General features: G+C 36.4%; 1 protein-coding gene across 1 annotated transcript in view; it reads left to right on the top strand.

The window, feature by feature from the left end:
• The window catches only part of SPOPL (speckle type BTB/POZ protein like), a 63,219-nt gene that overhangs the window by 25,367 nt on the left and 23,340 nt on the right, over positions 1-14,512 (top strand). The window contains exons 2-5 of the mRNA XM_074967285.1: positions 5,247-5,383; positions 5,572-5,693; positions 5,977-6,128; positions 10,138-10,265. Coding sequence (XP_074823386.1) covers positions 5,306-5,383; positions 5,572-5,693; positions 5,977-6,128; positions 10,138-10,265 — 480 coding nt within the window. The 5' untranslated portion in view covers positions 5,247-5,305. The remainder of the gene's footprint in view (positions 1-5,246; positions 5,384-5,571; positions 5,694-5,976; positions 6,129-10,137; positions 10,266-14,512) is intronic.

Consider the following 14,512-nt stretch of genomic DNA (forward strand, 5'->3'; position numbering starts at 1 on the left):
TTCATTTCCATTTATTCTATTACTTCATTTCATTCAAAATTAAGAAACTAATTAGTAGCTGAAAAAGCAGGAAAGTTTGTTTTCATCTTTCAATCTGAATAAAAACTAGATGCAAGAGGATGAGGTGCACTTGTTCCAAAATCTTGAGGGAATAATGACTGGAAACAATCAGTTCAATTAATTAATTATAAATTTCCTTTGTTTAATAAATTCAATTTTAAATGCAAAACATGTTTTGATAAACTTTTCTTCTTCCGTATCTAGCACATTTAAGATAGTTTTAGTAAATAAAAAGAATTGTGCATTTTTAATTGTATTTGAATTTTCATCCAAACACAGCTTGACACTAATCACAAGTAAAAAAAATTAATTACCATCTAGTAAATAGTTAAGCTATATAATTGCTTAAAGAAATGTGTACTGATAGAGTATATACTCCTGGCTAGCAAGAAGAAGCACCAAATTTAGTGTTAAATGTGCAAATCAGATATTTTAATGCTTACCAACCAATGAGAATATACCTGTCTTTAGGAAAATAACTCAAAAATACAAATGCAAAAACTCGATTAAAATCATGCTTTCCTGCTTGCTACTTTAAATCATAATTAAAATTGGTAATTTAAATAGCTTTGTTTTAAATCCACAGTCATTCAAAGTGTCTGGGAAAATGGCATTGTTTCCTTTGGCTAAATATTTATCTAAACTTTTCTATATTGGTTTTTTTAGATTTAAAAAAAAGGAAATTTATTCTCACTGTACTATTCCTACAGCTAAAGTATGGAAGCACTATACTTAAGGTCAATATTAGTAGCTAAAAGCAATTAAAATATTAGTTGAATTGATAGGTGAGAGATACACCCAAGTGGTTTCAGACCAGAAGCTTTTTGTAACCTATACACAGATATTTGTTCCAGAGTCTGTTCATTCATTTACTACGGAAGACACGTAAGAATTGCCAGCAGTATAGTTTTAATTGTATGATGGTGGAATGGGAGAACACGGAAGTTTGCAGCCCACTAAAGAAACTTAGGCAGAGAAAAGGCTATCAAAGATAGTGAACTGAGCATTAGCAATCTACATTGCAAAATGGTGCTATGAGTATAAGTGTATTTTCTTTAACTGAAGCATTTTTCTTTAAGATGGAATGGCCTGATACGAAATGCTTCAAAATTTGTTTAGAATAGAGTAAGTTTTCATTGACTGTACGTTATTTTGCACTGAGTGTTGGAACAGATCTTACAGGATAACAGGTGTGGTCCTCAACAGGCTTCCTAAATCATTCTTCACTGCTTAACTTTTGAGTAGAAAACGTAAGTAAACTTCAAATCATAGGTATTCAGTAAGCTTTATCCTGTGCTTAGGAGTGGCGTACGATCTGAATACACCTCTACCCCAATATAACGTGGGCTGCTCCCGGCCCCAGACTAATCCCCCAGGCCACTCTGGGACTGCAGGGCCCCCAAAAGTGCCCCCCCAGAGCTTCTGCGTCCCAGACTCTGTGGGGGGAGCCCCTGACTGCCCCCGAGACCCTCTGCCTCTTATCCAACCCCTCGGCCCTGGCCCAGCACCCTTAACATGCTGCTCAGAGCAGCATGTCGGAGCTTTACCGAGTTGTATGCGAACCCGCGTTATATTGGATCGTGTTATATCAGGGTAGAGGTGTAGTTAAAGGATAAATTATTGGAGGCCCATTATTTAAATAGGTATCCATACATCCATTTTAAAACGTTATACTATTGCAATACAACTTCAGAAGGTCGAGCATGTAATCACATTTAGAACTATGTATAATAAAACTCTTTCCCATAAAGATTTCACGTGTGCTGTGGCTCTTTTTAAGGTACTTACATCTGATACTTTAGGTTCTAGACTGCTATAAATGCTAACTAGACTTGTTTTGGGAGTTAAAAAGTATCTAAAATGAGTGACAGACATAGATGATCCTCTGATAGCTGAGCTACAACCAGCAGCCAAGGAAAACTCAAGTAAATATGTACTGCAGTAAAATTGAGATTGTATGCTGCATGTACAACTTAAAAAAAAAAAATCTCATTAACACATTGATTTGGAAAAAGTTAACTGAAAGTCTGGCTTTGTGATAGGGAGGTGAAGATTATGTTGCTGCAGGAAAGCACGGCAGCATTTATTTTTTGCTGCTTTTGAGGTTAAAACTGTTGAGCCAAGACTGATGCAGGCAGGAAGCTAGTTACTTTGGATCAAAGAATATGGATGTGATGCACTTTCTGACTTTCCTCTCGTGGTGGCATGGTGGTAACAACATGTTTCCTGGAATCTTAAATTCTAGGAGTGTTTGTGGAAGATATTCCACCCCATTATACTGGGGCTCCAGTTTCCTATAGTGGATTACATAGGAAAGCTGCATTGTCTCTGCTGCAAAGGATGATGAGGGTGGGGTAGTATGGGTGGCTTCTGTTGATGGCACTGCTGGCTGAGAAAATTAAACCAAGGCCAGGGGTCTTAGGAGAATGTGAAGGGGATGAAGATTCTACCACCACTTGTCCTGTGTGTGGGGAAGGAAAAATTTCTGGCTACTAGAAGCAGAGTAACTATTTGACCAGAGTTTGTCAGAGAGCACAGCTAAGGAAAATTGCTGAGGCTGAGAGGAAGGAAATCATTCAAAGGTCCACCGATCTGTTACAATGGGTACATCAGCCTGATTTTGGCTTGAGGACAGAGACAGATCTATCTGCCGCTGGTGGGAGTGGAATGTCCTGTTCCCTGAATTCCCTCCAGTCTTACCAACCTCCTGTGGTGATCTAGCCAGACCTTGTTGTGAAATTTTTCTGAGGGGAAATTCCAAACTTTGTTCAAATTCCTAACAATTTGGGGCAACATTTGTCCATCTAATTCCTAGTTGTGCCCAAAGATAGCATTTGTGTTTAAGGAAGACTGTCTCCTCACCACTGCTTCCCCTTTTCAGGTATTTCCAGCAGCTGATGCCCCTTCAGGGAATGAGCTAGGCTGGAAAAGGCCAGAGGCAAAAAGAAAATCTCTCTCTCTTTCCTGGAGCTCAGCCTGCTCTATGGACAGGACATAGTTCCTCCTCACAGCCCAGTCTCAGTCGTGTCACCCAGTTCTTTGCTCTTGGGCAGGATTGGGAAAAACTGGCTCCAGGGCAAGCAGCTCCTTCTCCTCATCACCATGGAAGGAGTGCTGCCAGTGTGCCTCTGGGAGGACCATGCTTATAATAAGTCCATAGAGCCTGCAACAGCAGCCATGCTCTTGACTGCTCACTTGCTGTCTCCCCTCAGGCTGCCAATGCAGCATGGATAACTGCCACCACCACAGAGTGTGGTAAGAGGCCTTTTGGCCCAGCTCCCTCCCCCTAGTCCATCTCTGTACCAAACCTGCTGGGGTTCTCTATGATATCTCAGGCTGGGTCTTGCTGTGGAAATGCAGAGCCCTCTGGCTTTTGTGGCTCCCATGTAGTAGAGAAGGGTTCAGTTTCTGCAGACTTCATTCTGAATTCCAGGCTAGTACCTTCTTGGAGAAACCAGTGAGGAGAGTATCTTTGAGGCTTGGGGGAGAACATACAAGCTTAGTTATAGGAAGACAACTGTAGGAAGAAGAAAGAGAAGGGGACAGACCTTGGAGGTGGGGGGGAGGAGAAGAAGGAAAAAAGCTATTTTGGTATGTTTAACCAAGCGGTGCAACTAATCAAATTTGTGTTTTTTAATTTGGTTGAAAGGATTGGCAAAACTAAAATTTAGTAGGAATGCAGGCGAACAATGGCCATGGAGGGAGGCAAAGGAAAATGTAATATTTATTGGTGGTGGTTTTTTCATTTTAGAAAGTTTCGTGCATTTTTTTTTTTCCTGTTTCAGTGCCATCTGGAAGACTGTGTTTTTTTCTTATTCAGTGTAATAATTGTCAATATAGGTGTGTGTAGTTACTTGTTAGACTCAAACATGAGTAAAATAAGATTTCAGAACTTAATCTGGATTGTAGTCAGTCATTACCATTTTAATACAAATATGTATGCTTTTTCTGTCATTAAGAGTTAGCCATGTTGCTTTATATATAAAGCATACTGAAACAATTTTTAAAAATTGACTTTGGGACAAAAGTGATAAAATATACTTAGGCAAAAATCCATATTTAGTGTGACTCATAAAATACTGGGGAAAATATGGTAGTCTTATTTAAGTCCCTTTTATCAGAAAATGTGAATTCTTATATATTAAATGTTTGTGGTATTTAGTTAAATAATTTTTGTATTTATAGAAACAAAACTGTCCGTGGTTATCAAACCTATAGTATGGTGGTCATGTTCTAGTTTCAGTGATATTTAGGGACTTGGTTAAAAGAGGCTTCATGTGCTGGGAATTTTTCTAAAATATTTTATTGTAGGAACATGCTTTACAATATTCCAGTTTGTCTCAACTTCTAGTATGTTGGAGAAAACATAATACTGAGGTGTAAGAGTAAACCACAACAAGAATATTTTAGGCTATGCCTTGGAGGCACTTAAATGAGCTCCCAACTACATAATAATTGTGGCAGTTGCATACAGATGTACTCATGGCTTATTGCTAGTAATATGGCTACTTTGTTTAAAAAAAAAAAATTGAGTTCATGCCTTGTCCTTAATTCTACTTAATAGAAGTATGAAGAAAATACTACTCTTTAAAATAGCATACTTTTTCTTATCTTTTCTTCTAAGGATCCCTGTACCATTTGACTCTGTTGTGTCCCCAGATGACCAGCGCCCCTTTCAGCCACAATTTGTGGCCCCACAGGCATTTTCAATTCACTTTATCATTATTAATTTATTGCATATAACATGCAAGGCACTTTACAAATAAAAAGGACCCAGTCCACAAGGGAAGGCTAATAATATGACTAGCGGGTTCGAGGTGGTAATTGGCAATGGTAATGTTCAAATAGCACAATTATTTTTGAAGTATGATATATAGGTTGTCTCTACTGTTCTAAAACTAAATATCACATTGGGATCCAGCTTGCAGATCTCTGGGTAAAATGTGCTTCTCAATGAGTGTATGGGACCTAGCTAATGTAGATTTAAACACAAACTATTGCCTTCTCTGCTAGGTGTTGCTTTTGATATTTTCAGTAATTTATCGAATGGAATTTCAAAACTACACAGTTAAAACAATAGCTGGCGTACCAAAATGTAGTAATAGGCTTATTTCCTCCCCCCACCCCCATTAAACTATTCTTTGGTCACTCCATTTTATTAAATATAATAATCTTATTTTTTGTAGGAAAATTGCTGAAGAGTGGTCTGCTGCCGTGATACTGTAAATCTGCAATAAAGGTGGCAATGTCGAGAGTCCCCACCCCTCCACCACCTGGAGAGATGTCCAGTGGACCTGTGGCCGAAAGCTGGTGTTACACACAGGTAACTTATACAAACTTCAGTGATTGCGTTTTTCTTTTCACAAGATCAGTCTAGGCAAATGTTTTTCTGATAACAATTTGAACAGTGCTGACAATTGAACTATTCTCATTGGTAGCAGTTACCTATATGACAAGTGATTTAAAAACTGAAGTATCAATTTGAAGTAATTTTCTACATCTTTTGTTCAGGTGAAAGTAGTGAAATTTTCCTACATGTGGACCATTAATAACTTCAGTTTTTGCCGAGAAGAAATGGGTGAAGTTTTAAAGAGTTCTACATTTTCATCAGGGCCAAATGACAAAATGAAGTGGTAAGATCTCTTCTTTTTATCAGTTGTTTGTGGCCTTTTTAACTTAAAGGGTTGAAAAGTTAAATAACGTATTACACACTGAATCAAGAGAAGATTCTGAAAGGCTTATAATACTAAGTATCTAGTGTTTTTCAGATAAGTCATGGTTACAGCAATCATAAAGGGAGAGGGGAATACAAGGGAAACATTTACTTGTTGGTGTACATCATCATGATGTATTATCAAAATGTTTCTAAATTTATTCTGTCCAATTTAAAATTTAGTCCTTTACATTTTGTTTCAGGTGCCTGAGAGTAAACCCAAAGGGTTTAGATGATGAAAGCAAAGACTACCTGTCATTATATTTGCTTTTAGTCAGTTGTCCAAAAAGTGAAGTCAGAGCAAAATTCAAATTTTCCCTTCTGAATGCTAAAAGAGAAGAAACAAAAGCAATGGGTAAGTGGAATTACAAATGGTGTAATGCAGGATTTTAAGGAAATCCCCATGAAATTAAACTCTGAAATGAATTTACTTTTACTTTTAAAATAGAGGATTTAACTCTGAGGCAAACTTTAAAGTGTCTAATGTTTAAGGTCCTCATATGGTCTTCATTCAATTTTAAAAAAAATCTTATTTCATATTTTCCACATTTATGAACATTGAGCTAATCTCATAAATTATAATTGCTAACCACAGTCATTTCAGATTCAATCTTTATTCTGTTATCTGGCTCTTGTAGTGGGTTCTGTTTTATGTTACCCTAATTTTGCTTCTTTTTTAGTGGATTTATTTACTTATTGTTGATCATACTCTGATACTTGCTGATTGATTGATTGCCATATTAATTACGTTAAGTTGAAATACTTTTTATTGACATCTCTTTACACATGTGTAAAAACTCTAAACTTTGATCTACTTCTTCCCAGTTTGCAGTACAGTCAATCCATATATATATCCATATATATGTTGGGGTTCTTTGTATATATGCTGTCATAAAAATAAAGGGAGGGGTAAACACCTTTAAATCCCTCCTGGCCAGAGGAAAAATCCTTTCACCTGTAAAGGGTTAAGAAGCTAAGACAACTTCGATGGCACCTGATTAAAATGACCAATGAGGAGACAAGATACTTTCAAAGCTGGAGGGGGGGAGAAACAAAGGTTCTCTCTGTCTGTGTGTTGCTTTTGCCGGGACCAGAGCAGGAATGCAGGTCAGAACTCCTGTAAAGGGCTAATAAGCAATCTAGTTAGATATGCGTTAGATTCTGTTTTGTTTAAATGGCTGATAAAATAAGTTGTGCTGAATGGAATGTGTATTTTTGTAACTTAAGGTTTTGCCTAGAGGGATTCTCTATGTTTTGAATCTTATTACCCTGTAAGGTATTTACCTTCCTGATTTTACAGAGGTGATTCTTTTACTTTTTTCTTATCTTTTAAGAACCTGATTGCTTTTTCATTGTTCTTAAGATCCAAGGGTTTGGGTCTGTGTTCACCTATGCAAATTGGTGAGGATTTTTATCAAGCCTTCCCCAGGAAAGGGGGTGTCGGGTTTGGGAGGATTTTGGGGGGAAAGACGTTTCCAAGCGGGCTCTTTCCCTGTTATATATTTGTTAGATGCTTGATGGTGGCAGCAATAAAGTCCAGGGGCAAAAGGTAAAATAGTTTGTACCTTGGGGAAGTTTTAACCTAAGTTGGTAAAATAAGCTTAGGGGGGTTTTCATGCAGGTCCCCACTTCTGTATCCTAGAGTTCAGAGTGGGGAAGGAACCTTGACATATGCCTTCTTGCTTTTGAGCCTTTGGTTTCATGTTTTCATACTTTTCTCTCACAGGATGAGGTCTAGAAACTTTTTTTTTTTTTTTAAGATGACATTTCAGATTCTCCTGTAACTACATGATTCAAGGGGCTGGAGTGCTTAAGAAAAACACCAAATATGATGAGACTGTGCTGCAATGCAGTTAGTTAACTGTTTAAATGTTCAGACACTCAAAATGATGCCTGCACAAGTTGGCAGATCTCTGGATGGGAAATTCAGAGCACACCGTAGGAACCACTGGGCTTCCTTGAGTTTTTGGGTCCTTATTGCTTTCTATCTCAGGATTACCCAGACTCCTCAGGCTATACCACCTGTAATTTCTCCCTTTACATAACTACACCTATGTGCATTACTTAAATTATTTCCATAAACAGAACACAGATCCCAAATAATACAACATAGAATCCTGTACAGATGTGTCTTGGGCTAACATTATAATATGCAAATTCTATGTCAGCCAAAGCTAGTTCTTCCTCTCCCGTCTACCATAGATGGAAACAACATATTCCATCCCTTTAAGCCTTCTCGTTTACTCCTGTATGTGTTGACAGGATAACATCCTTTATTTAGTTTAATACAATCTCCCTATCCATTCATGCAATTAATTAAAGGTGTGGTGCATGATGTCTAATATACATGTCCATTTCATATAAGATGTGAAGAGGCATCGTATGTTGTGAGAGAGCTATTACTTTTTCATTCATTTTTTATTTTAAACACTGACGAGCAAGAAATGCTGAAACCAGTGTTTTGGGTTGTTTACTCTAGTTTGAAAATCAGAAATCACAAATAAGCAAACGTCACACCTTGCAGTTTTTGTAGTGGCAACTCTTAAGTTTTGAGTCACTTTTGGGCCCTGTGGTTGAATACCTGTTATCTTGAATCTTATTTTCATTACCTTTCCAATTATTTTATTTAGGTTCCTATTGACTCCTGAATCTGGAGCTGCTTTATTTTTATTTAGACTTAAATACAACACAAAAGGATGGTTATCCAAGCTCTAGGATGTTGACTAAAGATGCAGAGCTCTGTCCACAATTCTCCTTGATGTGAAGGGAGTTGTGTGTGGAATGGATAAAGACTGATCCTTTAATTGTTTAAATTCTAGTGTAGTAACTATTTTCATGTTGCTTCACTTCTCTGGTATTGTAAACCCCTAACAAACTGTTGTGTTTTCAGTTTAATTTTGGTTGCTGCTTTTTTCTAGATAGCTTTCTAATTTTAACGCATGAAGTTGGAGGTTATTGCTAGGCTAATTCTAGAGATATTGAATTTGAACAGCCTTTGTTTTGTTTCCTTTTTCTGGAAGTTATTTTGTGATTGAAGTTTTACAGTGTTATGTGTTTTGAGATGTTGGTCAAGAAGAATCAAAAACATGCCCCTAGATGCCTTAAAGTTGAGTGGATTGACTCTAATCAAAGCAATATAACATTATTGATTTAAATTATTTAATCAGCAAGCAGGAAACCTTGATTTAAATGACTTTAATCTTATTTTTCATCTGTACTACTTTGTATTTCCCTAAAGAGAGGGTGAGTTTCATTGGTTGATATCCATTAAAACATGGTTGACTTAGACTAAATGTAGCCATTACACTAAACTTGGTACTTTTTAGGCAATTTTATAGCTTGACATACTCATTTAGATTCTTGATATTTACATTTTTTTATTATGGTGAATGGTTCAAGCTCTCTTTGTATGAAAATTCATTGAAATGCACAAGAACAGCATTTTAAAATCTTTTAGTTAAATAAAGCTATTTTAAAATGTGCTGGATATACAAGAAAAAGTTTATTAAAATACATTTTGCATTTAAAACTAACTGATTTACTAAAGAAAGGGAGTATTTTCTGTAGTTACTGAATAGAACTCCTAGACTGTAAGTCCAGAAGGAACAATTGTGATATGATTGTTCTGGTCACGGTGTCCTTCAGGATTTTAGAACTAGTACGTCTCTTCCTCTGACCTAGTTTTTTATTCATAGATTTTGAAAAAATTTCCTGACCGAAAAGGGACTGAGTTGAAATCTTGAAAACTCATTAACCAAAATCTAAAAAATTCAAATGACATCAGTTGAGACATCAAAATCAAAACAACTGCTTTTATTGTTTTATATTTTATCATAAAATAATTTTAAAATATCTAAAGGTCATTTTGACCTGAAAAACAGGACTTTGGGGGGCGGGGGCGGATTGTCAAAACAAATTGACAATTTCAAAACTTTTTTCAAAAAATTAATCAGAACCAACCCTTTCTCACAAACAATTTTGCTTTTGAATAATCAGAGTTGTCTGGTTAAAAAATTTTTCCCAACCAGCTTGGGTGACTACACAAATTAGCTTGTAGCTAGAGAAGAAATATCTAAATGAATAGTCCTTGATTTAGTACAAATAAGATTATTCTAGACAATTCTAGGGAACAATATAGAGAAAATTATTCTGGACAAGTCTTTTAAAAACAAAGTAAATATTGGTTAGGATTTTCTAAGAAATGACACAATATATGAAGTATGTTAAACTGACTTTAGTTAAATCAATTTAACTGTTAAGCTTTCTCAGTATTGTTTTTTTTAAGCTCAGTTACCCCATATCTTTCTGTTTAACAAAATGTTTTGCTTGAGCATACTTGTTTTGTTTCTTTTGTCTTTTACCAGAAAGCCAAAGAGCGTATCGATTTGTGCAAGGCAAGGATTGGGGTTTTAAAAAATTTATCCGAAGAGATTTTTTACTTGATGAAGCTAATGGTTTGTTACCAGATGACAAGCTTACATTATTTTGTGAGGTATGGGTTTTTAACTAATTAAGATATCTTTTTGCTTAGATTTTTAAAAGCTTCTGTTTAATAAAATTATGTACTTTTTTGCAGATATAGTAAATTAGCAAGTTTAAAACCATAATGTGAATATGGTGTGTTGAGTATTTCCTTCTTTGATATATGTGTGTGTGTGCTAAATACCAAAACGGGTGTGATCTTATGACAGTGAACCTATTGGACTTCTCCGAGTGACTAGGGAATGAGCTGTAGAGCTTCTTTTACAAAAGGTGGTTGATAAATCCCATAGATGGAAACTCAAGTATAGTGAGGTTGCTCTTTTCAGTAAAAATCTATTTAGAAGAACAATCAAACTGTTCTCCACTAGCTCAGGAATACATTTTTATCCTAGACTGTTACTACAAAATAAGCTAAATGTCAATAGGAAAGAATACTACATTCATAACTAGTACATTTTAGCAAGTGAGCAAGTTGCTCAAGTAAAATGGACATCAGTTCTTTAATAAATAGCTGTCTTAATTTCTCAGCCAGTGGCAAGATTCGTACAGCAACTTCTGCTCGTGAGAGGGAATTTAAAAATTGATATATTTAAATTCTTAAAATCGAACTACTGTAGGTGTACTGCTCTGACTTATATTTTGGATTTTAGCCTGAAGGCAAGTTGTATAACTTATTACCTTTATAACACTACAGTGTGAACAAACATGCAGGTTACTTAAAGCAGAACAGAATAAATACCTGTATACTTAGTGTATATCATGGAGTTAATTTTAGCCTCATGGAGAAATATATGAGGAAATAAAATGTAAATCATAATAAATCATGCCAGTAACCTAAATGGTCATACTAAAATCCAGTAAGACAGCTTATGACTTTTTAAAAATGGAACCCAGAGAACAGTTGTGATCTTAGTGCATCTGGTATTAAATAGACATTGGCAGGTTATCACTGCTGCCATGGACTGATTAGTGGCTTAGGGGGATGATAGATGCTTTAACTGCTAATAAGTTTGCTTTGATCTGCGTATTTACAGGAAATGTGTAAAATTCTCTTGGCAAGATTACAACTTAATTATATGTCATTATGCTGTGTAGGAAGAATAATTGAAATGTGGCCCCTGAGACAAGATGGTGCAAATATAGTGCATCTTATTTTCACTTAGACAGACAAGTTAAATTAGTTGCATGATGAATTTATTCTGAATACAATTATTTGATTGATAAAAGCAAATGTAGAAAATACTTGATGGTTATGCAAGGATGCTCATGAGCTCTTTTTAAAACCTGCCCAGCATCAAATAATTTACACCAAACTAGCTTTACCTGATAGCATTTATGTTTGAAAATGACTTGCACTACATAAGTTTAAAGATAAAATACATATATAATTTTGAACATAGGAGACTTATCTGTTCTATTAAGAAATTAGTATTCCTAATAATTAATTCAAACATATTTAATCTCAAAATAAATATTTCTTTCCTATTAAAATTCTCTGTATTTTCAAAATATCATTGGCTAATATTAAGGGTTAGAGATATTCTGCCTCTAAAGGCAGAAAGAAGCATTATATTTAGTAGTTTACAATAAATTTGTTAAAATAACTTCTGGCTTAACACCCAAGCAAAGGCTATATAATTAAAGGTTGAAATCCTGCTTAAACTGCACTTATTCCGCTATTCTGTTGTAGCTTTTAGGCTGCTATGTGAAAGACTTTACACAGTTTTGAGGCACTATGACAAAGGAACCCACCTACAAATGACAATATTTTTTCAGCTTTAATTCTGAATCCCTGTTTTTACATCACTTATACACAGGCCTGGAGACAGTTCCTAGCCAAAAATCAGTAATTACTACTTTTTTAAATTATAATGTTATACTGTGGAAGCTGCTTTATAGCAATCCTAATATTGACAACTTCTGGTAAATAGCAGTGTTTTGCCATCCCTTTCACTTTGATGTTAGTGGGATTTGGATATTGGAAATGGCATGCCACATATTGAGAACTTTTTTGCGGGAAGGAAGCCCCTGGCCATAGGTAGATTAGCAGGGCTGCAGTCAAGGAAAGACATGCCAGTGCTTGGCACATCCCAGTGCTTCCTTCCCTGGCTGCAGCTCTGAAAACCTGCCTCCACCTGGTGACCATACAGGAACTAGGGGGCTGGGTAGCCCGCATCCCCTGCTGAGTCTTGGTGCTGTGGCTGGGTGGGGAAGCTGTGGGAAGAGCAGCATAGGGGAGGGAGGCTGCGGTGTAGGTACTAGGGCTTTCCTCAGGGAGGCAAGGGTGTTTTGGGGCCTGCCGAGCTACATGGTTTCTCTCCCCACTGTTGCCCTCCCTACAGCCTCCCTCTCTAGCTCACAGGGACAAGTATATTGTATGGCTCAATGGGCCCGCATGATCCCCTGTTGCTGCCTCCCATAACCTCCCCTCCCACCACACAGGGAGAGGTGACAAATCTGAGGAACTGTCCCAGATTGAGATGTCAGTAGAATGGGTTTTGGAACAAACTGATAAATTTAACAGTTATTAAGTCACAAGGTATTCCCCCAAGAGTTCTGAAGGAGCTCAAGTATGAAATTGCAGAACTGCTAACTGTGGTATGTAACCTATCACTTAAATCGGCCTCTGTACCAAATTACTGGATGATAGCTAATGTAATGCTGATTTTTTTGTTTTAAAAAAATAAAAAGGCCCTAGAGGTGATCCTGGCAATTACAGGCCAGTAAGCATAACTTCAATATCTGGCAAATTGGTTGGAACTATAGTAAAGAACAGAATTGTCAGGCACCTAGCTAAACACAATATGTTGGGGAAGTGTCAACATGGCTTTGGTAAAGCATGATTTCCCTTTACAAATCTGCAGCCAGAGAAGGCATGTTCCCAGCACTTCCTTCCCTGGCTAGAACCCCACAAACCTGCCTGCTGCTTATGAACAACTGCTGAATAATGGCAACTTTTTTGCTGGCAACAAAGAGATTACTAATAAGTGAATCTACCTGTATGCACAGTTTGGAAAAAAAATTAGTAGATACACCTAGCCCTGGTTTTCAGGGGGAGTCACTTAATGGGGTTCCAGAACTCCAAGTCAAGGAGGCAGAACCTCGCACTCTTTTTCCTTCCATGCAGGGTGAAGGGGGATTATTCAGTCTGCCTCAGATTTAATGTAGAGTGCTGCACACGAGACTGTCTTTTGTAATATGCTGCTAGTGTTCCTGTGGCCAGCAGGATATGGTGATATGGTTATGCTTTCAGCCACAGCAAAGACTGGAGTGCCAAACAGCCAAGCAGGGTTATGCTCAGCTGCTTAAGAAGATGAGTCACCACTGACAAGTAGCAGGATGGATAAAAAGCATGATTTTTAATCAATTTTCGATTTCAATTTATTTTTTAAGGTTAACCTTTTTATTTACATGTTGCCAGTTCTTTACTTTTTTCCCCATTTTATAATCTTAAAGTACTAATGTAGATATATTGTATTTACTACTTTATTAGTAGTATAATTTTAAATTTTGTATAGTTTTCTTTTCTCCTGAGAAGTTTAGAATTTTAATTGTGACTCTGTTGTGAAAGAGGCAAGTCCAGGGCCTCATTAACATCCTTACTGTGAGCACAACAAAACCTCAAACACAACAAATAGCTTGTGCTATATGTGCAACCAACACCATCCTCTGACACATTGATTTTCTGCAAGTCAAGGAATCCATCAGGATTTTAGTTTGATCACAATGGGACTTGTGCCAGTGAGTCGTGTAGGTGCTTTTGAAAATCTTATTTGCCTAAATATGCGTTTAGGAGAGAGAGAATCTTAAAAAGTCCTGGCCTGTACATATAAAAAAGGTCATAGTGACTTCGTTTACATATTGAAAGTCTAAATAACTTTTCATTGTTAACGTTGGAGCAACTTTGTTTGGAAATGACACCGATTTTATCATTGAGTTCAAGAAAAAAAAAATTGCAAATATTTGTGTATTCTTAACCTTAAGCAAGAGTAGGCCCACTGAAGTCAATGGGATTATTCCTCTGAGTAATTTTATATACCTTTTGAAGCGTTTACAGGATTATTGCCTTAGTTTTCATTATTGCAGGATATTCTATCAGAAATAGAAAATAATCTGTTTAGGATATTTTCAATATTTTGGTTTTTGCCTATGCCGGTTTTGTAAAATTTAAATAGGAAACTTAACCTTCAGTGGCGTTTAAAAAAAAAAAAACTCTTACAGTTTAATTCATATAAATTTATGGTTGCTAATAATAAA

This window comes from Natator depressus, chromosome 11 (assembly GCF_965152275.1).
Source record: "Natator depressus isolate rNatDep1 chromosome 11, rNatDep2.hap1, whole genome shotgun sequence".
Lineage (NCBI taxonomy): Eukaryota > Metazoa > Chordata > Testudines > Cheloniidae > Natator > Natator depressus.